This window comes from Pezoporus wallicus, unplaced genomic scaffold, assembly GCF_028554395.1.
Source record: "Pezoporus wallicus isolate ANWC-B61680 ecotype Strahan unplaced genomic scaffold, APGP_CSIRO_Pwel_v1 contig_1438, whole genome shotgun sequence".
NCBI classification, from domain to species: Eukaryota; Metazoa; Chordata; class Aves; order Psittaciformes; family Psittacidae; genus Pezoporus; species Pezoporus wallicus.
In genome coordinates, this window is record NW_026638681.1 from 1,294,946 (window position 1) to 1,318,402 (window position 23,457).

General features: G+C 41.8%; 1 protein-coding gene across 1 annotated transcript; it reads right to left on the reverse strand.

Annotated features, from left to right (window-relative positions):
* Nucleotides 1-4,087: 4,087 nt before the first annotated feature.
* XK (X-linked Kx blood group antigen, Kell and VPS13A binding protein) lies at nt 4,088-21,600 on the reverse strand. The gene is made up of 3 exons (XM_057411845.1): nt 21,350-21,600; nt 12,040-12,302; nt 4,088-5,494 (listed from the first exon to the last, which is right to left on the reverse strand). The coding sequence occupies exons 1-3, from the start codon at nt 21,592-21,594 to the stop codon at nt 4,668-4,670; spliced, it is 1,335 nt and encodes a 444-aa protein (XP_057267828.1). The 5' UTR covers nt 21,595-21,600; the 3' UTR covers nt 4,088-4,667.
* Between the last annotated feature and the right edge of the window lie 1,857 nt (nt 21,601-23,457).

Genomic DNA, 23,457 nt, shown 5'->3' on the forward strand with positions numbered 1-23,457 from the left:
CTGCAAGTATCTCCGAGTTTTCTTTGGTACATAAGCCTCTCAAACAGAAAATGATTTATTGTTTTAGACTAGATATTATTAGCTGCTATGGAAAAAAATAGGAATTATTGGGGAATTAAAAATAAAAAATCCCTTTAAAAAAAAAAAATTAGATTACAGATTACCAAACTCAAGTATTATACAATCAATGGAACAATACAGAAAGTAAACTGTCCTGTAGAAGCCATCATTTAAACTGAAGTGACTCCTGTTATCTCCCATGACTTCATTATGTCCTCCTCCTCCTCCTCCTCTTTACTTCTGTACTTCAACTAGAAGTTGTGGGAATGAAGCTAAATTCAAGAGGTAGCCGGTGTGTGGATCACTGAGTGATACACAGGTTTATAACTCCTAAAGCATGCCAATTGCTTGGCTTGCTAAGTGGTAAGCAAGGTCATGCTGAAACCCTTCTTATCAGGATGATCATTTTATCAATTCCCATTTTTCCTCCTGGAAGCTCATAGCCTTCCCAAAGCTTGTATCAAACTGCTTTATTTCCTCAGATATCTGCCCTTAGAAAAATTTAGTTTTAATGTGTCCAGTGAGTTTGGTACGTACTGGGTAGAACAGGGTTGACAAAGAAACAGTGTAGTCACATAAGCTTTTCTTTAAGAAACCATGTTGAAAACAGAAGTTATCAATGTTAGGCCTAAACCTGAAATCTTTCTTAGAGGTTTTAATCTACACTTGATTTAAAAAATACATATGCTGGATACTAATGTAAAAATCATCCCTTGAGACTAAATATAACATCTGTAAGAGAGGATTAGCTACTTTCTGTGTGTTAGGAAGCACAGCTCTTACTAGCAGATAGTGGTGTCCACCACCACTAGGACTTCTAAAATCCTCTCTCACTGCTCCTCATTTAAATGATGGCTATTCCTAAGGTCAGAGACAAGCACCTGGTAAATCCATATAAGCATGAAACAGGTTTGCAGAACGAAAGTTAAAAGATCCTTTATAACATAATGATTTCTTTCTGATTCTCAGTGTAAACCAACTAAACATTCTCATTCTGACAATAAATAACCTATACTGATCTTGGTCAGTATAATACCGGTCTCTTAAACTGCCCGCCTTCTACAAAATCTGCTGAGACCCCAACCAGCTAAAAACAGCATGGAAACATTACTGGTCAGAGATAAGGAACTCCTAAATTAATCATAAATTATTCTCTGTCAGGTCTGCTTGAAAAGATTTCTTCTGCTACGTGGTAACAGAAGACAGTGTGCTATATCACCTTTACCTTGGATTTCTTAAGACTAAGCAGACTAAGAACTGATACCAGCACAACTTAAGGGAGTGTTTCAACATTTTAATTTGTGTTGCTTTACAAGTATAAAAGAAAACCTGTGTATCAGATCTTGCATACTCTTATACACATAATAATCCTTACTGAACAATCCCTTGTGTGACTCGGGACTACACAAGTGAGTACAGTTTTCAACAATAGCCCTATAGTCTTCCATTCAACACATACACCTCTAACATTTGTAGAGGAGAGTAAAATCACAGTCAACCTGCAGCAAAACATCACTCATTCATACACATACAACCTTTACAGCTAATATTATCCTCTCAGTGTAGCCACTGGGTGTGCTGGTAACAACACTAGACTGTCATTAACCTGAGAAAAAAAAATGCTTCTCCTAGCATTACAGCACACTTTAGAAAAGCAAGCTTGTCCTTTAAAACAAAGGTCTTAACAGAGTATCTTTGTCTCTATGACTCGCTCTTGTATCTTCTTTCTACCAGCAATGGCAGCACAGCTAGATCAAAACATATACCAGCAGCAATACTTATATCTGCACTCCATGTTGTGGTGACATGAGGCACTGCAAAAGCAACAGCCTTCATGTTCCTGGAGTGTTTAAACTCTTTTTGGTTTGCCTGCACAACTAAGGAAAAACCACACAACAGCAATGTAACTTATGCAAATATCTTTAAATTTTCTCTCTCATAACAGTGATTTAAATATTCAGTTCCCTATGCATGCACTTCAGGAGATTGGTATAAAAATAGGAGGTCATATGGCATACTTGTTAAAAATATGCATATACAGTAGCCTTCATCATTGGTATTGTGAAGTTAAATGGTACTTGCCATGCAACCACACTGGATTCCTGGCTGTGTAGCTCTCCTACTGGTAACTTCATTGTAGCACAAACATTTCACTGGCAGTTTGTGAAGCTTCCACTGTTCCCAAGTGGCCAAATCAGAACTGCATCATCATTGCATGGTATTCAAAGTCTGCTTTAAGGATTTGAGAGCTCTCTCTTTAGATACAAAGTACTTCTACATATGAAGCCACTTTTTTCCTCTCCAAAGACTAATGTTTCAACCCAAGGTACATCTGTAGATAGGCAACAGCCGTAATTCCCTGATTATTGATGAGTATCCAACTATGAAGTCAGATACTCAGTTTTAGCTAAGAACACCTGAAAATTTGTCCCTGTGTACTGAATTCCGCAGGTCTGGAAGCAAGGGGTTACAGTCTCACTTGCTCCTTTAACTCACTACTGGGAAAAAAAAAAAACACACATACAAAAAAAAAAAAACAAAAAAACCAAACCCACAAAAAAAAAACAACAACCCCAAAACAAAAACCAAACAAAAAAAAAACCCCACACAGAAAAGGAAAACAAACAAACAAACACAAAAACAAACAAACAAAAAAACCAAACTTGAAATATTCTTCTGCATCTAAAAAAAGTACAGAGAAACACTATACTGTACATCTACATACAGAAGGACAGAGAGATACCACAGTGTCTTCAAAGCATCACTTCACTATTCTATGCTCCTTGGAGACAGAAATTGAACTGAGGTGTTTGGTGTTTTCCCCAGATACCTGAGGTACATTCCCATGGCAAGCTCAGGCCAAAAATTCCCATTGCCAGCCCCCAGTAATTTAATGAGAACTACATACACATACCACACAGAGACACATATTAAGCAAAATAAGAAACACAACTCCATTACAAAACTGAAGCATGAAGACATTCATTTACCATGCAGTAAGGAATCAAAACATCTTAGCTCTTTGCAGCACTGCATGTGACATATTTCATGGTAAATGACCTCAGACCTGAACTTGAGACACATCTAGTACAATGATGCTGATGTCATCCCAACTGAAGAACTTCACATCCTCCATGACAACAGGATGAAGGCTAAGCTTAGGACACTAGTTGATGCTTTTGGTCATAGATTACTTGTTTTCACTAGCAGCCATAATGGATAATATTCAAAAGAAATGCAAGGCGCTAAGCAAACAGAGTGCAAAAAGGTTTCACTCAATTTTTGAAAATAAAATTCGTTTTGGGTATTTCCAATAAACTCTTGGGTATCCATCTGCTAAAGCTTTCTGAGCAACTTGAAAAATAACAGAACACTTTTATTCATGGTGATATAGTGCATAGAAGAAAAAGTCAGTAACTTTCATTTCCTCTTCCGGATTTCAAGCCTGTGATACTTCTGAAGTAAAGAAGTCAGAGGGCTTAGGACTACTGATATTAAACTAACCATAACATATAGCCTAAAAAAGGAGCACTCAGTGTCTTCTATCACCACATAAGTCACCGAGTTGCCTGCTTGGTGTACTACCAACTCCCTGACAATCAGTGTAGCGCTCATCTCTTAACTTTAGCCATCTGAAAAAGAGATGGAAGTCAAAACTAATTGTCAAGGCATCTGGTTAACACTGAATAATAGGTCTCCAGAGAATGATTCATATCACTTGCCTTAAGAGGATGTTTATAAGATGGATTGAATCATTCCCTGGAGATGTGCTCTGGATAGCACCCACATGACTAGCTCACACTATCTGCCCAGCTTTCAGATATTTAAAGTTATATAAAGTGAACACCATCCTAATACTAGCTGATCACAAACGAAGTATTAGACAAATGATGTCAGAAAAATTAGCTATTCTAGAAAATCCCAATTAATGTGTTAAATTTAACTCCCTTGCTAACAAGCAGCAAATGTGAAGGGTGAAACAGCGCAAAGCCAGTAACGCCTCTGTCAGTTCTCGGTAACAAGTCACATTTCAGTATTAGTGCTGGCTAATTGGCTGTTTCTTGGCAACCCAGACTACACTGCATTGTAGAAGTCCAACTCTTGTACCTCAGAGAGAAGTATTATCTTATTACACTTGATTAGAGTGTAAAAAGTCTGCAATTGGATCAAAGCAGACCACAGCTACAGTCAGTATATAGTCAAGGTCTATGCTCTGTTTCCATGCTAGGGTTGCATGCCATAATAACATTCTATCTGAAATAAAATGCCTTTCCTTCCATCCTCAGATTTCCTGAGTGAGATGAGCATCAGGCCAGTTCTTGAAGGATGTCTTCTATGGTGTCAAAGTAAGCATGTGATAATAAACCTATGTGCAAGAAAACCCTGAAATAGAATTCTACAAAGAAAGACTGCTCTCAGCACACAAACACACAGAGATACACATACTCATACACTACATTTTCCACAAAGGTAAGCTTGTCAGTTGTCATGCAGTACTACACCTGTAAGAAAGTAAACCCATCCACAAGACACAATGTCCAAGATACACAATGTTCCCAGCAGGTGATCTGCCATCTTCCAAAGGCACATACTTGCTCCCAGGTGTACTAGGCATTGGAAGAAATGCTTTGATGAGGATTCCCCTTTTGAGAATATATTGTCTTGCTACTGCTCTGTGCTTCATCGGAATTTTCAGGAGATTTCACCTCTGCCTTGTCTATAAGTATGCTGGATTTGGGAGGCTTGCAAATAAAGCAGAGGAACTTGAAACAGGACAGCAGACCTTCAGAAATACTGGATGAGAACAGCTTTTTGCAAGGGTGGCAGAACTGGTAGAAGACCAACATGAAGAGGATAGCCATGCAGTAACCTATCAGGAGCTGCAAGACCAACAATGGGGCACATACATACAGGTAGATATCAGTTTTATAGATGTACCACATCAGCAGGAGGAATGCATTCTCGATGAATCGCAGCATGTAATACACAGTCAGTCGGTACCAATTTTGGGATTTGTTAATTAAGTCAGGATCATTGAGCTTCACCTGCACTGCTGACCAGCAGAACATGTTAATGCCAGCATACAGGAAGGTGAGAAGGCACAAGACAATGGTAGTGCCGACCCTGCTCAATGCCTTCTCTATGTTCTCAGGAAATGGGGACTTGCTTTGCCAGAAGAGAATCCATGGGTAGAAGAAAAAACCAAAGAAATTCACTAGCACAACAGGAAGTATCCAGATTTGAAGGACTGAACTGAAAAGGACCAACACCGTAACCCGTATAGCAATCTCAAAGCTTCTCCACATGAATATGCAGAGGTAGGCAGCTGGTTTCACGCTGACATCATAATCATCATACTTAATCTTAATAGCCAGGATGTTGCAGCGTAAGGCACCATATACAATTGACAGGAGAGAAAGGACCATAAAAATACCTACAAAGAGAAAAGACAGATCAGGACCTTCATCTTAGCAGAAGTTAAAGACATTGCAGATTAACTGTTTTCACAGCAAAAATCCCCCATTCCTTGTATACACATCTAGGTTCTTACTCTAACCCTACCTCCTGTTTTAGACTCCATTTTTTACTTTTCCAAGTAGAAAGTAAAAAGGCACTTAACAGAAGCATCTCTCCTCCTCCCCCTGACAGGGGCTGTTTGTACATATACTGTCCTTGGTAATTATATAGCTCAGTCATAAGAGTATCCAACCTGCTCTCAAACTCTCACAGTACTCCAGAAGGCAGAGGGGTGCCACTCCCTCCCCATACAGATGAAAAACTGCAAAATAGGAGCTGAAATATTGGAGTAATTTGGGCATGCAGATACCTCAATGCTTGTGAAGTTTTGTGTCGTAGCAAATTGTCTAAAATGAAAAGCTCTGTGATGGAGCTCAAAATTGAAAGCCTGAGCAATTTAAACCCAGAACCACCTGCACATTCTCTGCCTGTGCAGACAGAGATCTGCAACTGTGTAAGATTTGCTCACCTGTCTACACTGTGTTTTCCTATACACCTATCTGTATCATGCATTTAAAATCAACACTTTTAAAAAATGTGTTTAAATTCAGATAAACTTTTAGTAACTCCCATCTATCCAGAAGCCCTCAAATGAAGGTTTCATGGCTTTTAAATTCTTAGAAAGTGAAGGCAGAAGCCAAGTGTTACCTGGCTTCCCCTCCAGCTGCAATAGGAGAAAAGCTTTCTGGCATTCCAGGAAGGAGTCTTGTCTTGCCACATTAAGTAGGTTCAAACATACAAGAACCCGGATGCATAGAATAAACATCCATTGAGAAAGTACCTTGATGTTCAAAGTGCTAACTGCCCACAGTTCTGTTAGCATTTGCATACTTTCTTCACAGTTTTTACTGACATGCCAATTAGCTGCTGATTCAGGGGCTAATTTTAGGCATTCCCCAACCAATACTTCTCGTTTCAATCTAACATTTTGTCCATGCAAGGAACTTTCAATGAAACTAATCAAGCTTTCTGGTCATGCTACAGAACATTATATGCATCACATATAACAAAACGATCAGAGTTGGGAATTCTTGATTATGTCAATTACTGCTGCATTGCTTAGCAACCAGTGCTTTCTGCAGCATTCAATTAGTTTATGTGTCAATGTCCTACAAATGAACTGGATTCCCTGATTTGCTATAGCTCTATAGCCATGACTATCAGGACTTTTTCTAATTAAAGTTATTAATTTATAAGCATGACTTTGAAATAAACAAGAGAATTTCAGGATCTCTAACAACTTGCTAAGTGGATATTCTTTATAATTTTAGTTAACCTCTCTCCCACCCTGATCCTCAATCACCTCTGAATTATTCTGGAAAATAATTAATCCTTTATATCTAATTTTCCAATAGCACTAAGTTGAAAAATGTTTGCCATATTATATGGTAATTTTTTATAGGCCAGTTTGGTGGTGCATAAATTCTCAGAAGATGGTTACTTATTTGCTTGTTTAACACTTAGATTTTTATTAGGTGCTTTAAAATGTCTTTCTTACTCAGTAGTGTACTTGTTCGCAGAATTTGGTTGAAAGCAGAGCAGCAAGCAAGTGCAGTCAAGAACACTGCTTCACACCCTGTGGGTCTTCACAAGAATCTTTCCTGCAGTTTTGAGCCAGCTCTAGAACTGTGAAAGAACAACTAACCTCCAGCAGCTAATGAAACAAAAGAATATTCTCAAAGTTAAAGAAACAAAAACCCCTACACACTAGGTACAGGGTGCTGCTGTCCTGGAACTCTGCTTGCTTTCTGCTTTGATAAACTGGACATGCATCTTATTACCCAGCTTTATTTCAGGGATTTTTTAATCGATCTCAAACTTGTCTTAAAAACTCAAGCCTTTGAAAGAGCATTTCTCTACTGATAGAAAACAGATCACTCGTGACTCTGGTTTAACATAGTAGCCCAGTCCTCTTTTCTCAAAAGCTCAGTACTGCCACCAAACCTTCAGTTCAAACATCACTTTTAGGTCTGTGTAAAAGATGGTATGAAGCAACCACAAAGGGAAACAGAGGAGTGTGACCTTATTGTTGCTTTTACTCATACTGAGCATGCAAAGAAGTGAAAATTTGAAAGGCCCGGGAACAGTCCCAAATTCCCTAACAGTCCTTATAAAGGTGGCATTTCTCTTTTTCCTTCTTGCTCCTAGTAGGCTGAACTTTTCTTACAAATCAAAGGTGCACACTCAGTCATCCAGGGAGACACCAGTTTACTTTGTTTTTTTATTATGTGTTAAATCTTTTCAAGACCTGGTGCTTCCCACTTCAGAAATCGCTAAAAGAGTGAATTCTGCTCTAGATGAACTACATCACAAATACTTATTACTGAAATCTTATATTCTGCTGAAGAATCATAAGTTATTTCTATACTATAGTTTTCTAAACTGATAACCAGAACCCTTGAAAAATAAAGGCACTTTTTTACTTAGGGCAAGACACCTAGATATTTTGTTTTTGCCTTAAGATATAATTTCAACACTTAAAACCAACTATTAATACTCAGACTATGTTGTTTAAACAATGATAAAAGAAGTCTGCTTAATGAGTTGAGGAGAAGCAACAGCAGAAGCATCTTACAGATATCTAGTAAGACCACCTACAAAGCCGAGTCATGAACATTAGGAAAGTGACACTGCAAAATCAAAAAAAAATACTATTCTTGAGGATGGCAGTGACTGCTGCAGATTTTCACTTAAAAAGAAGTACCTTCTTCAGCAGAATAATTTTACTTTTAAATGGTAAGAAATCCACCTTCTGAGATTATTTTGTCACTGTAAGCAACACTTGAAAAGATAACTTGACCGCCGTTAATAGCACAAAAACTTTAAGCTTACAAAAAGCTCACTCTTACCAGAAACATATCTTCCACATTCAATACTGCACACTAAGAACTGGCCCTTTTTCAAGGGTAAGAGGCAAAGTCACAGAACCCCCACCTCCAGCTTGTGAGTTTTGTAATTAACTTGGGTCTTTTTGGCACCTCCTGGCCCTGCACTTCTCCAGGTGGTATTCCCTAAGTGAAGAGGTCTAGGTTATTGCCCAATAAGTAAGTAAGTAAGTGGACCTGAGCCTGATGTCAGGCATCTCTTCAACACAAAGTAATAGCTGGCTCTAAGGCAATGCATGACACAGACAGATGCTGAAGCATTTAATACAGGGCAAAGCCCACATGCACAAGAGAGACCTTAGCTTCTGGTCTGGAGTGGCAATTACAAACTCACACTGGGCATTTCATACACTAACAAGTTAGGAACTTCTTCCCAGTTATGCTGTAACCAAAGAAAGCCTAGAACTAGGACTCAGATTAGGCCATTACTGGTGGGTTTCCAATGTGGCATTTCACCCAACAACACTTCTATACATTTCATGCTGAACAGTCACCAAAGCTTTTTGTCTTTCATCAGTAACCTAGAGGCTTTGTCCTGCTTTTAGTTCTCTTGATCTTATATTCTTGATGAACAGTGAAATGACAATTTTGGAGAACACTGGCATGATCATCCAGAAGAAAACATCCAGCTAAGTTAATGAATGTCAGGAAATACACAAGATGCAGCATGGTTCTTGTTGACAAAGTTCTAGGCAAGGATGCATGCTTTTTGCAGAACTGCTCAATTCAATAGTGGAAGCAGTAATGAGTTTCAAACATATCTGAAACGGACAAGCCACCCTATGTAGCATGATGGTAAACTGCTTTAGGTTCACAGCTGATACTGATCTCATTACCACTGACCAAGCAGAATTTACACAGAATAACTAACAGACAGGTTAGTGTAGGAATGCAAAAAAAAAAAAAAAAAAAAAAAAAAAGAAAAGGAAATAATGAGACTCGTGAGGAGACAAGACAAAAAATGTGGAAATGAAAAGACAAGGAGACAGTGACATTTGTAACATAAATAAACGGAAAAAAAAATAGTGCACTTTAGAAGATCAGTGTCAAAAACAGGGAAGTTGAAGACATCTGAAGTGTGAAAGAGCTTGACTGTTAAATTTCTTTGATGATGCTGCAAGATCAAAAGGTTAAAGTCATGTATCTGTACATAAGAATCAACATGTACATACATCATGGTTTAAGCCCAGCTGGTAACTCAGAACCATGTAGCCGCTCGCTCACTCCTACCCCCAGCTTATTCCTCTCCCTGCTCCCAGAGGGATGGGGAGGAGAATCAAAAGAATATAACTCCCATGGGTTGAGATAAGAACAGTCCAGTAATTAAGGTATAACACAAACCACTACTGCTGCCACCAATAATAATGATAAGGGAAATAACAAGGAGAGAGAATACAACCGCTCATCACTTGTTGACCAATACCCAGCCCGACCAGAGCAGTGATCTAGCCCTTCCAGGTAGCTGCCCCCAGTTTATATAGTGGGCATGACATGCTGTGGTATGGAATACCTCTTTGGTTAGTTTGGGTCAGGTGTTCTGTCTCTGCTTCCTCGTGGCTTCCCCTCCTCCCTGTCAGAGCATGAGACTCACAAAGTCCTTGGTCAGACTAAACATTACTGAGCAACAACCAAAAACATCGGTGTTACCAGCACTGTACCCAGGCTGAAAGTCAAAACCACAGCACTGCACCAGCTATTAAGAAGAAGAAAAATGACTGCTACTGCTGAACCCAGGACAACACAACAAACCGCAAGCTGACACTGTGCTATGCATCATTCCTATTTACTCTGGAGGCTGAATAATACTGGTGGATAGAAGGTACTACTTAAGGAATAAGGTGGCTGAAGAGATTGCAGAAAGTGTAAATATTTCAGAAGGTAAAATATACACAAGAGGAATGTGGTCAGGACTCTTGCTTTTCTGTTGAATGAGCTCTAACAGACATTGCTGCTGTTCCCAAAACACTGAGTAGACAAAAAAAAAAAAAAAAGAAAACCACTCTTTATATATATATACACACACATTTTCTTTAAATGTCTATATTTTAGAATTACACCTGCTATGGAGATGGCTCCTGAGAGACACGAGATGACTACTGCATTTGCTGGTGGGTTTACTGAACTCCCTGGTGAGCCAGCTTATCTCTGGTTGTTTAACTACACCCACAGAAGGTCACTTATCAGTCTGTGATTCAGAATTTATTTCAGCAGTGACTCAAAAAAAGTCAGAATAGGGAGTTACAAATCATTAAATATGAAATTCTCTAATCATCTGGAACACAGCACTTCACCTTGGCAATCATGACCAGTAAGGTCAACACCAGTAATAGAAGAAATACAATAAAAATGCCACCTGCAGCAACATGATTGGAAATTCCGCTAATTGCACCACTCAGCAAAGGATTCAGCTGCTTTGTTCTCATCCCACAGCACAGATGCCATGGTTATTCAAAGAGACTACCCTAGCTGTGAAGTAAGGTCAGGAGTAATGTCTTTCAAGTAACAACTGCTATGACCTTAAACAAGTACTTTTGTAAAAAGACCTTAACCTGTTGTAATATGGTTATGCACTGATTCATCCTTTGGAATACTAAAGTTTTCTGTTCTCTGAACTGAGGGGAGAACCCTGACGTTATTATAAAGGCTTCTCTAAAAATCTTAGTTCTTTACCTTGGTACAGTGCCAACCAAGGCACCAGAACTGAAGAAAGTCTTCCGATTCATAATGTGTTACCCGAGTCTCAGCCTCCCTAACTGTAACGCTGGTAAAGATCCCTGGCCTCTCAGGACCTCAGAGATGGAACGAGATACATTTCAGGGGAAACACACCTCCAGTTCATATAGCTGCCAAAGTCCCTTTTTACACCAAAAGGCTGGTTGTCCTATGACCCCCTGGAATAGGTTCTTTATTGAGCAGTGTGCCAGCAAATCAAGACTGATTTTTCAATGAACTGGAGCAAGATGCAGAGTCCCACAGTCCTGGTAAATCCATGTGGTGCAGCACTGTGTGGTGAAGGCTTAACATCTTGGGTCCAGAGATTAGATGGCCACATTTGCATACCAGCTTAGTGAGTCCTACCTTTAGATATCAAATTCAGGGTCTGGCACAAGTAAAGTCTGTTCACTCCCTCAGTCCATATTTAAAACCACATTCTTGAAAGTACACCTTCCTTATTGCAGCATGGAAAAGCATGTTCTACACTGCACCCCACGGAATTTTCCAGAAAGTATGCTCAAAACTCAAAATGGAACAGAGGTAATTTTTTGTTTTATCTCTTCAAGAAGACAGCTCAGTCCCTCCAGCTGCCTACCTGGCATGCCACAATAGCCAATTTATCAAATTACTGGTTTTATTGCAACCCAAGTATGCTACATGAATTGTCATAGTCTAAAATATGATCATATAAAGACAAACTTGAGAGCAACATCACCATCAAAACAACCATCAAAAGTTGTCAGGCAGATGAAACCTAGTACAACTGAGTTTGATTCTTGTCCATGACACCTATATCTGACTGCTGACATTTCTCCTCTCCCTCCCACCAAAATAGAGAGGTGAAAACAATAGCTCTACCTACTTCTGGCAGCTGTGATCTCCTGCTGCAGGACACAGATATAGAGCTGGAGCGTGAGCTGGGGTGCTGAGCCGAGGAATGCCTGGATCACAGATGCCCTGCTGAATGCAGACCTGTGCGTACACAGCTTGCCTTCAGCCTGTCCCACTTCTTTTTCAATTTCTTCTGAGTACCCATCCTTGGGCATCTGCCTCTTCTTTGTGATGCTGACATACGGCTCTTCAACTCTGCCAGCATGGAAGTAAATGTAAAAGACTTCCACACACCTAGAAGCAAATCAGTAATTAATGTAACAGGAAAAAAATGAAAGGAAAGCATAGGTCTTCCCACTCCTAAGTATTTTAAGCCATCATATACTAAGACTTAAGTAATATGTTCATAGAGCAAAGCCTGTATATTTTCTCCTTCTGGTAAATTTGGAATATGAAGATTTTGCTCTTTAAAAATACGAACTACATGCAAGTAAAGAGCAAGAATCTGGCAGTGCCCTTTGGGCTGCTTGTAGTACTCAGATATGGAAGGAGGTTTAGTTGTTTCCTATAAGCTGCCCTTGCTCTCTGCTGTCCTATTAAAGTCCCTAAACTCTTCATCCACTACAATGTTCATAGGCTGCTAACACAGAAATCAAGTTGGAAGTTTGTCTTCAGATAATCATGTTTTTCTCTTCTACTTATCCATACATCGGTGACATGCCAACAGGACACTACAGTAAAAACACTTTTTATGTCTTAAAGAAAAAGTCTCAAGATGTTGGAGAGGAGTTCAGAGTATGAGTGGGTGCACATACTTCATAAACAGTTGGACTCTTAACTCTTGCCTTAACAAGCCATAGCAGCAAGAATGAGAACAAACCTCACAACCCTGGAAATTCACATTTCTTTAAAAATTACGCAGAAATAGGGGCTTTGCTCCTTACATTTGCTTACATTTTCTACACTGTTTAAGGAATATTAAACAATCTTGCAAAAATATTCAAAATAAGAAGATGCAGTGTTTCCAATTGCTGCAGGTCTTCATACTTTAAACACAGGGGGAACAAACCCTCTTGCTTATGTAGGTCTAAGTTACCACAGACTAACTTCCAAGTAACAAAGGGGTGCTAGCGCATCCACTTCTATATATAAATTACATATTGTACTATTTGCTGCCTCTAAATATACACAGACAGTAATCCTAGAGGGCTGGCAGCAGCAAATGCTATAGCAAAAAGGACAATCTGGCTCCTTGATTATTAAAGATAATAGAGCCTCAGACAGATGCCTGAAAGGAAAGTTTCTGAAACTCTCTTCCAACAACTGATTTCAGATTGACAAAAGCTTTGAAAAGCTATTCTAAGAGAGCTGCTTGGATACAAAGGATTCAAAGGTGGGCTTGGGCATCACACAGGACCCAAAACACATAACAGCAATACTCAGCCTTGTCTGGAAAGTAATAACAAGCAAGGGTCTACTTAGCTACAGGTGAAGTCACAAGCTGAGGGAGAAGAGAGAGGAACGAACCTCTATTTCTACCACATTGCACGGGGTCCTAAAAATAGAGGGCATGCTGTCCATGTACATTGGGACTATAAAGGATAAATGGCATTGACTACTGAAAAATAAAACCCCCAGAAGTCCAAACCCAGTGTGGACACAACCTGTTTTCTTTTATGCCTAATACTGGTACAGGCTTCAAGAGATAAAACAATCACAGTGTGAGCAGCAGAACTGGTGAGGACTGTCTTCCAATCCAGAGAGAAGCTGTGGGAGGAGAAACCCTCAACTGAGAGGGTGACCTATGGCACCAGATCTGGTCACATCACATCTTCTATGGCCCAACACACATGGCATCTTCTTTTGCGCAAGCATCATCCTCTGACAAGGACTGAGGTCTTCTTTCCTTCCATAGTGCCTGCTGAGGTTCATCTCCTCCACCTGGCTGCCTCTGTAGGTAAAACTTGCTGGAATGCAGAGCCTCGAAGTCTCTGACAGGTCAGATTTGGCCAATGAGTTTGTAATGCACAAATAAAGCTTACCTTCTATTTACAAGTATCACACAATTACAAACCACAGAACTATGCTTGTCTGAGAATTTGAACTCCCGTTTCCTCCTCAGCTTGACTTTTTTCAACAACTGCAAGTCAGAGTTTACCGCAGCCTTTTAGGGGAAAGCTAACAGACCAAACTGATGAAAATTTAAATAAAAGCATACTGACTTTTATTTTAATAAACTTATTTTTTCCCCCTAACAGGACCACTAGCAACTTTCAACTGCTCTAGATGGAAAGCAGTTTTAGGATCCTGTAGTATTATCCTTGATTCCCTAGGCATCAGCTACCATTATCACTAAAGCCATTCAAAATGCTGGTGTTCCAGAGGCTCCATTCACAGTGGTAACTTTCTATTTTCCCCTTATTAATCATTTCAGTCCCTGCCAGTCTTGTTCCATGTGAAAGACTCCATGCAGCCAAAAATAAAGTGTGAAAAATTAATAAAGCACATCTTATGAAGCCAACAGAGATTCTGAAACAAAAACACTGATTTTATTCCAAAATAAAGATCCCAGAACATTTTTGTCTCACTTAGTATTCACAGCCATCTATTCATCTTGAGCTGAGGGCAAGTCTGAAGCTATTACAGAAAATGAAATCTCAGCATCCGCCTCTGAACTCTTGCTGCGTGTCATTAGAAGTGGATACAGTCTAGGGACCCATCTAAGAAATATGCAGTAATCCCATAATACAGATTATAAAATTCATAAGACTACTGACTATAGCAAATACTATAATCAACAAAATGCTGGGGTCTGGAGCAAGCATTTGATTCATATATATTACCTAGGTATTAAGTAGAAGTATACTATTTTGTGATGGGAAATTTTATACCTGTATAGAAAAGCAAACACAATGTGAAACTGTCTAATGAACAAGTCTTAGAGCCAAAGGGCAGTTTTACCAGAGAATAAAAATGGTATGTGCAAGCACTCAGATTACAACAGTAACGATGCTCATCTTTTCCCCAAGGCCTGCCCATCCCATCCCACACAGAAAGTGTCTTGGAGATCATGCTTTCTGGGGCAAATAAAAAATGCACTCAAGACTCTAGCTGGAGCCACTGCCCAAGCAACTGCTTCAAACAGGAGCAGGCAGTCATCTGATGGAGATGAAAGAGCATTGGTTGGTGCTTGAAAGAGCAAGCATTGGTAATTGATAGAGCAAGCACCAATCTAAATGTTTTAGTAAGCACTTGAAGAACCATCCAGGTGAGAAGAGCTCAGAATAGTGATGAAGAATCAATTCAGATCATACACGTGGTGGGTTACAACTGTGCCTGTGAAGTGCATTCTGAAGGGCTGGGCATCTTGTCTTTAAATGAACTGGCTTGTTCCTTTTTAGTATGAAACACAGCTAAGAGACAATGCAAGAGAGGGTAGATTTAGATCAGACATTAAGAAGAAATTCTTCACTATGAGGGTGGTGATGCACTGGAACAGCTTGCCTAGAGAAGGTGTGGATGCCCCATCCCTGGAATTGTTCAAGGCCAGTTTGGATGGGGCTTTCAGCAACCCCATCTAGCAGAGGGTGTCTCTGCCCATGGCAGAAGGATTTTAACTAGATGATCTTGAATGTTCCTTCCAACCCAGACCTTTCTATGATTCCATGATAAAGCAATTGTTTCCTGCCAGTTTTCCTCCACAGTTACAGACTGCTACAGAATGGGAATTCACTGCTCATCACTGCTCCCCTCCAAAGCAACAGCAGTGAGAGATCTCAACTTCTGCACAATCCATCTCCTGCAATGCAGTGGTGTTTAGGGTACTTTCAATACATCCTCCCATGCCATCCACAGCAGAAGACAAGCAGCTGGCCATTTTCACTGCATGTAATGGCAGTCGCAGTACAGGCTCAGAAAGAACTAAAGTTACTCTGAAGAAAATAAATGTCAGATCTACTCTTTACAGTGCAAAACAATAGATAAGTAAAAGATGGGGCTGCTTTCTCCCCTGCTGCCAGATCTTGGCAGAGAGAAGAGCTATACTTTTTCAAGGATCCTGATGGTGTCTTCACAGGGTGATTCAGCAGCCACACATTCTTCTTCTACACAGTCAGTAGGAGGAACAATCCTATATTTACACGCCTGCTGTGAGCAAGAACCTCATTCTCTCTTTTAATCATGGATGCGTGGGATTTAAATGCAGGCAAAATAATGGTGTGAAGAGGGAGCAGGCAATAAAACCAGAACTTCCCTCAGCCAACAAGCACTCCAAGAACAAATCTCTATTCAAGACCTATCCACACACTCTCACTGCCAATGTATAAACAGATTTCCCTAATGGCTCAATTTTTAGTAATTTCTTTTCTTTAGAGAAGCGTACAAAAGATTTGTCAGCCCTGCAGATTTACTTACCTGCATCAGGCAAAGATCCGTTCCTCACTCATTGTTCTACCTTTTATCTGCACTATCTGTTCTGTTCATCACATCATGGACACCTAACACACCTGCTCAAGAACAAGGGAAAAATGAAAAAGCCTGAAAAGGGTCTAGGTGTATTCTCCCCATCTAGAAAAAGAGAGAGATGCATCAACAGTTGTAAATTTTAGAGCTTGCAGAATCTCCTACAGCAAGGTCAGCCAAGTCCTACAGGGAAGAGAGGCTTTTAGACCTGTGCTATTCAGAACTACAAAACAAGTCACTAAGAAAGAGAGACTACTCATGAGAGACCTTCTGTTTCTGCACAATGTGACTGAAGGACTATCTGCACTGTTAAGAACATTTTAGATTTCAAACTGCAGAACTGGGCAGCCAAAACATTAATGCCTCTGATGATTTCAGTCTATAGATGTTTTAATTTTTTTTTTGTTGGTTTGGGTTTTTTTCACTTCCTGCTTACAGAATCTAACTTTGACTGTAACAGCAGCTCCCCTGGCAGTTTGACGCAAACATCCTACTGCATCTGCTTTGCTGCTGTCTACACAATACTAGACACACGTAATTGTTTCTCCTTATGCCTTGAGAAAAAAAGCTGGACCCCATTAAAAAAAAAACAAACCACAAATAAAACAATAAAAATCCCCCCAACTCTATTGTAGTCTATTGTCTGTATCCTTGTCCTGTTAAAATCTGAGGAAAATGGTCATTAGTGTCCTATAGAGAGGCCTGTTATCACAAAATCTCAGCATAGTTAGGGTTGGAAAGGACCTTAAGATCATCTAGTTCCACCCCCCCTGCCACGGGCAGGGACTTTCAATGTTTTTCTGCAAGAGCAGTTCATCCTTCTGCAGGCAGAGACATCTCCTGATTGCATGTTCCTTGTGAGGAAGAGCCTGTATGTCCACATTCAGCTAATAGAGCACTAGGGACTGTAGTTTCAGGGACACCAGCAGTCACTTAGCTTTCTTCTCAATGGAGCTGCTACCAGAAGGAAGCACTGCCAAGCTCACCCCAGTCTCTAGTGGATATGTCACTTCAGTACTGTCTGCAGTAAATTAGATCATAGGAAACCACCACACCCAGCAGATTTATGGTTCAATACCACCAACACCCCCAACTCGCGACTATAAACCCCAACTGCTCAAGCCAGCTTGTCAGAAATCTGTACTACTAGCTTCAGCCCCCGACCTATCCATTGCTTGCAGAACAGAAAAGGGCAAGGAAGTTAACAGGGGTTTCTCAGGCACCCTTCATGAAGGGTTATTTGCACTTTGAATAAATCCCTAAGTGCAGGGCAGTACACTAGCAAAAATATATCCAGATATTTATTGGAATTGTAACACAACCTAAAATCTTGAGACAATCTCAGTGCTACAGGTGTCATTCAAATGAACAGGGAACAAAGAGACAGTTCTTGGATCAGGAGCAGCTGATAATGAGCCAAAAAGCCTACCATGATTTTCTCTAAAGAAAAGAAAAATGTTAAATCTCTTGCTGATATTATGACATTGACTATTATTTAAAATAATTTTTTGTTATAATTTACTTTATGTGGCAAAAAAAATATAGATCTAATTTTACAAAAAAAAAAAAAAAAAGAAAGGGAGAGAGAGGGAGAGAGAGGGAGAGAGAGGGAGAGAGAGGGAGAGAGAGAGAGAGAGAGAGAGAGGGAGAGAGAGAGAGAGAGAGAGAGAGAGAGAGAGGGAGAGAGAGAGAGAGAGAGAGAGAGAGAGAGAGAGAGAGAGAGAGAGGGAGAGAGAGAGAGAGAGGGAGAGAGAGGAGGGAGAGAAACAGTATCCAAATACATTTTCTAAGCATCCAGACAAAGCGTGTTCACAAGGAGTGCCACGGACCTGAAATACTGCAGGAATACCACATGGTCCCTAGAAACTTGCAGTCACTTTGCTCTAGCCAACTCTCTGCATAGTCTAAGGCATGCCTGCATCCTGGGGATCAGAGCCAGGCTACTTAAGGAGGTAGGAATTATACTCTACAAGTTGCTCTGAATATACAGAGAAGTTCTTAGACAGTGGGAGAAGGAATTAAAACTGGGTACATTAACACTACTCTCCCAGTACAGCAAAAGTCCTCTGCATGAGAAGGGATGCTTCCTAATTTTAGTGCTTCCAGTGGTAGCAGCAGGACAGCAAGTGCCTCCTGAACAGGTGGAGTGTGGGTGTTTGGGGAAGGTGGTAGTATGCAAGAAGGTTTTATGAGAGAATGTACTTTTTCCCCCATCACGGAGAGGATTCAAAATAGGCTGGATCATTTGGCTTGCAAAGCTAAATAGCCTCCTTCCCTGCCAAGATATTGCCAAACCATTCCCCAAAATTTAAACTTGACTTTTTAAGGGAAAAAGGAAGGGGAGCAAAACATCTAGCTTTTAAGATGATAAAGGAAACTCACACAACATGCATGGGCTGTCTGTAAAGCAGTGCATTGATATTTGAGTGTGAACAGAGAAATACTGTCCTGTATCATGTCGCAAACCCAAGCTGATTAAAAAGTTAGTGTCAGCTTCTTTAAAGCCATACAAAGCAGAATGCCCTCTGTTGAAGCATGGTCATTTCACACAGCCCAAGGGCTCCTTAACATTTTGTTCGGATAACGTGGGGTGACTATGTATCCTACTTGACATAATTTAACCCAGCCCTCCCTAAAAGGCTGTGGGCTGTGACAGTTGAGATGTAAGAGAGACCCAACACAGGGAATGGAGTGAGGCTTCATACTGGGTGACTTCAAGCAGATGACTAACAGCAGCTGGACTCTCTGGTTCAAACAAGCAGAGCTTTGCCTAAAAGGATGGGAGAAAACATCTCCAGAGAAAATGGTCTTTTTCAGCTTACAATGGTTAAAGCTACAATGAAGTGATGACACAGCCAAAAAATACTTTGTCTTCTAGCTATCACCTCAGACTTACGTGTATTCCAGTCCACACAGAATAGAAAGCCTCTTGTGCAAAGCAGGGAAAGGCAAGGCATTTAGCATGCTGAAAACACTTCAACTTTACAGTGCACATCTACACCTGGCGGGAAATGATCAGTTTCCTCTTCTGACAGATAAAACAATGTTTAGTGGCAGTGGATAGGAAGACAAGGAACCAAAAGAGAGACCCTTAATGTCTGTCGCAGACAGATCACATCACCTTCCCTCAGTTCTGTCATACAAATAGACACATTTCCCTAAATCTAAAGAGAGGTCATTTTCTACAAAACTTTTCCCCTTTGATCTGTAAAGTCCTTCATGCCTTTAGCAGGAAGTAAGTTTCTTCAGGTGGCACTACCCTCTTTTTATCAGTAATTATAATTCCAGCTATCCTGGGTCTAGAGAGGTTAACACACGTCACTTTGTACTGCCTAAAGGATGCCATGGGAACTGCAGCACAGGCACACTACAACATCTCCAGAGCATCTTCAAACCTCCTGAAATGCTCAACTTGTAAATCTTTGAGAAAGGCACAAATGCAGAGCTGGTGACACACTCATACACTCCAGTATCATGGAGAGGAGAGGGCAGGAGAGAAAAGGGCTGCTGTATACACACTACTTTTACATCAGCCACTGCAGCTGGGAGCTTGCCAACACAGTACAGAGGGTGCTCTGCACCAGATGAAACTTCTGTTGCAAACAGGTAAACTTCTGTTGAGAAAGGAAAAGTGAAATTGTGCTTGGTGGTTAAGGTCAAAGCAGAAGTCTATGTCTCTTCCCAGTAATTAGAAATAAAATCCTCTAATTTGTGGATTTTGTTTACATCCTTGCTGCTGCACTTCTTGCAGTTTGACATGACATTCTTTCCTTGTCTAATCTCAAGAAACTGATTTAGAATGACAAAAGTCATGAGCATAGTTTTTATTCTGGTAGTTGCTTTCCCTTTGGGTCCACTCTTATTTTCTGAAGAACATGTAAGTATTTTGTTTTTAGCTTTTAGAAATATCAAGAACCTAACTGTTACACTATAACTTAAATATCTTGAAAATATTCACAGAAGAAGCAAACAATCCAGCCACAGTTATAGAGGAATTCAATGGGGGGTTGAAGTTTAAGATGTTTTGTAACATCCAAACATCACCCTTATTAATGTGAACAAATCGTCCTTTTCCACACTGTCCAGGAATTTAAAAAAATTGGGGATCTTTTCCTAGCCTCTACCACAGAGATACTGTATTTATTGCCTTTCTCTTTAAAGAAAGAATTGAATGTAAATTCCAAATGAAAGCCCAACAACACTTTGTCATGGTACTTCTCTCCTTCTGTAACTTTTCATGTATCTATTGGGTTTTTTTCCTTAAGGGCATTTTCCGTGAGAAGCTGAAATGAAGTTGAAAAATTTCCAAGGCAATTTGGGGCAAGAATCTCACTTTTGGAAAGAGGAGACAGACTACAGCATTACTGGTCTTCCGAAGATGCACAGATGAGACGGGTTCTATCATTGTTTTAAACTAGCGACTGAGCAAGTGTTCCTTTTCTCTCTAGGAGGTAATCTCAGGGTAAAGTGTTACGGAGGAACCAGCACCGATCAGTGCTGTTTGCAAAGAGCCGCAAGGAGAGAAAACAAGGGCAGGCACGCCACCCGTGAAAGGGAGCGGGATCTCCGCCTGCCCTGCCCCGCCCCTCCGGAGGGCTTCACCCATCTCCTTCCAACACCAAGCGCTTACCGAGGGCCGCAAAGCACCGCGCCCCCCGCCGCTCTCCTACCTAAGGACAGGATTCCCTGCAAAAGGAAGGATTCTTTCCGCAGCTTCAGAAATAGGACTGGGAGGGATGCGGTGCCGGGTTAACACCGGTGTGGAGCAGCAGCGGCAGCTCGGGAGTGGCGCAAAGGCCGGGGCTCTCCGGACACCGAGCGAGCCCCGCGGGCTCTCCCCGCCGAGCTGGGATGGACGGGGCGAGGCGGGACTCACCGACCTGACGAGGGGCCCGAGCTGCAGGAGGTGCAGCAGCAGCACCAGCGGGCGGTCGCGGCTCACGTCGCGGTGGATGAAGACCAGGCTGAGCTGCACCAGCGCGCAGGGCAGGAGGGCGAAGAGCAGCGTCAGCCACTGCCACATGCGGTCCCCCGCCGCGCGGTACGCCCCGCTCAGGCATAGCGCCGCCACCGTCTCGGCCACAAAGAGGACGAGCGACACGAGGACGGAGCCCGGGAATTTCATCGCCGGCCGCCCCGCACCGTCACAGCCCACGGGGGGCGATTTCGCCGCGCTGCAGCCGCCCCACGCGCCGGCCCAGCCCGGCCCGGCCCGCCCAGCCGCCGCTCGCTGAGGCACAGCGCCCACTAGGGGGCGTCCACCGTACGGGAGCCGCTGGCGCAGCCGCCGCCCAGCGGGCTCCAGCCAGGAGGGCCCGAGGCAAGGCGCGGGGGTCGCCGGGGACCTCCCGTTGGCGGCCCCGGTGTGGGTGCGGTCGGCTGCGCTGGAGCTTGGTCCTGGTAGCGCCTGGGCTGCGCTGTAAATGGGAAGGGCACTCCCTCCTCGCGTCTCCTTTAGCCATAAGATACATAACTGACCTGGGTGGGGTGGGTGGAAAGATGGAACTGCTCTTTGCAGGGGGGCTTTGGCATGCTGAGGAGGAAGTGCCCCTGCCTCCTTTCAGGCTAAAGGGCTACACCTGGAAGAAAATTACCCTATGAAACATTAAAATCTGATTAAAAAAACAAACGCAGGAAAGGTGCTGTGAGTCACAGTGACCCTCCCATGATGAACCCCTCCTAGTTCAGAGACCTCCTCACCCTGCCAGTGAGCCTGCTGACAGAGCTGCCCTTTTAGGGCTTTCTCAGGTCGGTCTTATCCTTGCTTGACAGGCCTTTGCCTTCAAAGGCTCCCAGGATCATAAAACCCAAAGTGCTGCTGCAACACATGCTGCAGCCAGCGGCATCTGCAGGCTGTCCGTGGGTCTTTTTCCCTGCACCAGCAGGAGCTAGACCACCCCGTGCTTTCTTCCCTTGCCGCTAGTGCTCTGGAGGCATTCTGGGTATGTGTAAGGTCACCCATACCAGCAGGCAACATCACCGATGACAAGCAATAAAAGACAGCCTGAGGGCAAGGTAAACCTTTGAAGTCTTTCCGAAACAACCTGAATCCTGGTATCTGGCAAGAAACAAGGCTCCTGAGGTTCTAAATCAGGTCAGCAGAAGGTGCCTCCATCCTGCACCAGGGGAGTCTCCTATCACTGCCACTTCTCTGTTTGGTGCAGGTACTTGGTTCATGATCAGCTGGATCTGATGCCTGCCTTGACAGATACTGTTTCAGCCGTCTGTTAGTTGGAGGTGGAGGTTAGCTACAGACCAGAGACCTACCAGCAGCACAACAGGAAGACAAAATAATGGAGTTTGAGATGCTGTTGGTCTATTAATGGGGTAACACTAATGGCTATTTCTGCATGCCTGCTACTATTTTATAATGCAACTTGGGTTGTCACTAGATTTATACAGAAAATACCAGTGACACTTTATTTGGGCCATTTCTTGCATTGCTGCACTGGCAAATCCAGAGTCCCCCCTGTTCACCTTTAAGTGAGCTCAGCTCATGATGACAATAAACCTTGTTATAGGCAGGTCTTGGTGAACTTAATGCTGTAGTGCCCTTCAGTGGGAAGAGAGGGGTCTTTCTGTAAAGAGAAGAGGCTATGTATACTGAGCTTTAAGGAGGCTGAAAATAAACACCTAAATGAAAAACTTTACAGGCCAAAAGCAACCTATCTTCTCTCACAAGGGGAGAGATGCCACAGGGTAGTTTTACCTAATTGCGATGTGCAGCCTGGATGTTTTATCTAAGATGAATGATTTTTACCTTTGATGAAACAGTACCACTGGAAAGCTTTTGGAGCCCTAAGCCCTGACTGCTCAGGAAGGAAAAGTTGCCAGCACTATGGAAAGTAAGTACAGAAATAAGCGATCCAGTGCAAAATCATACTGTTCAAGGCTGGGCTTTTATTTAAGGCAAAATATAATCACAGCTTTAAGATTCATAATATGGATATACACAGAGGTTGTTCTGCCACTATGAAGCTTAGTATTA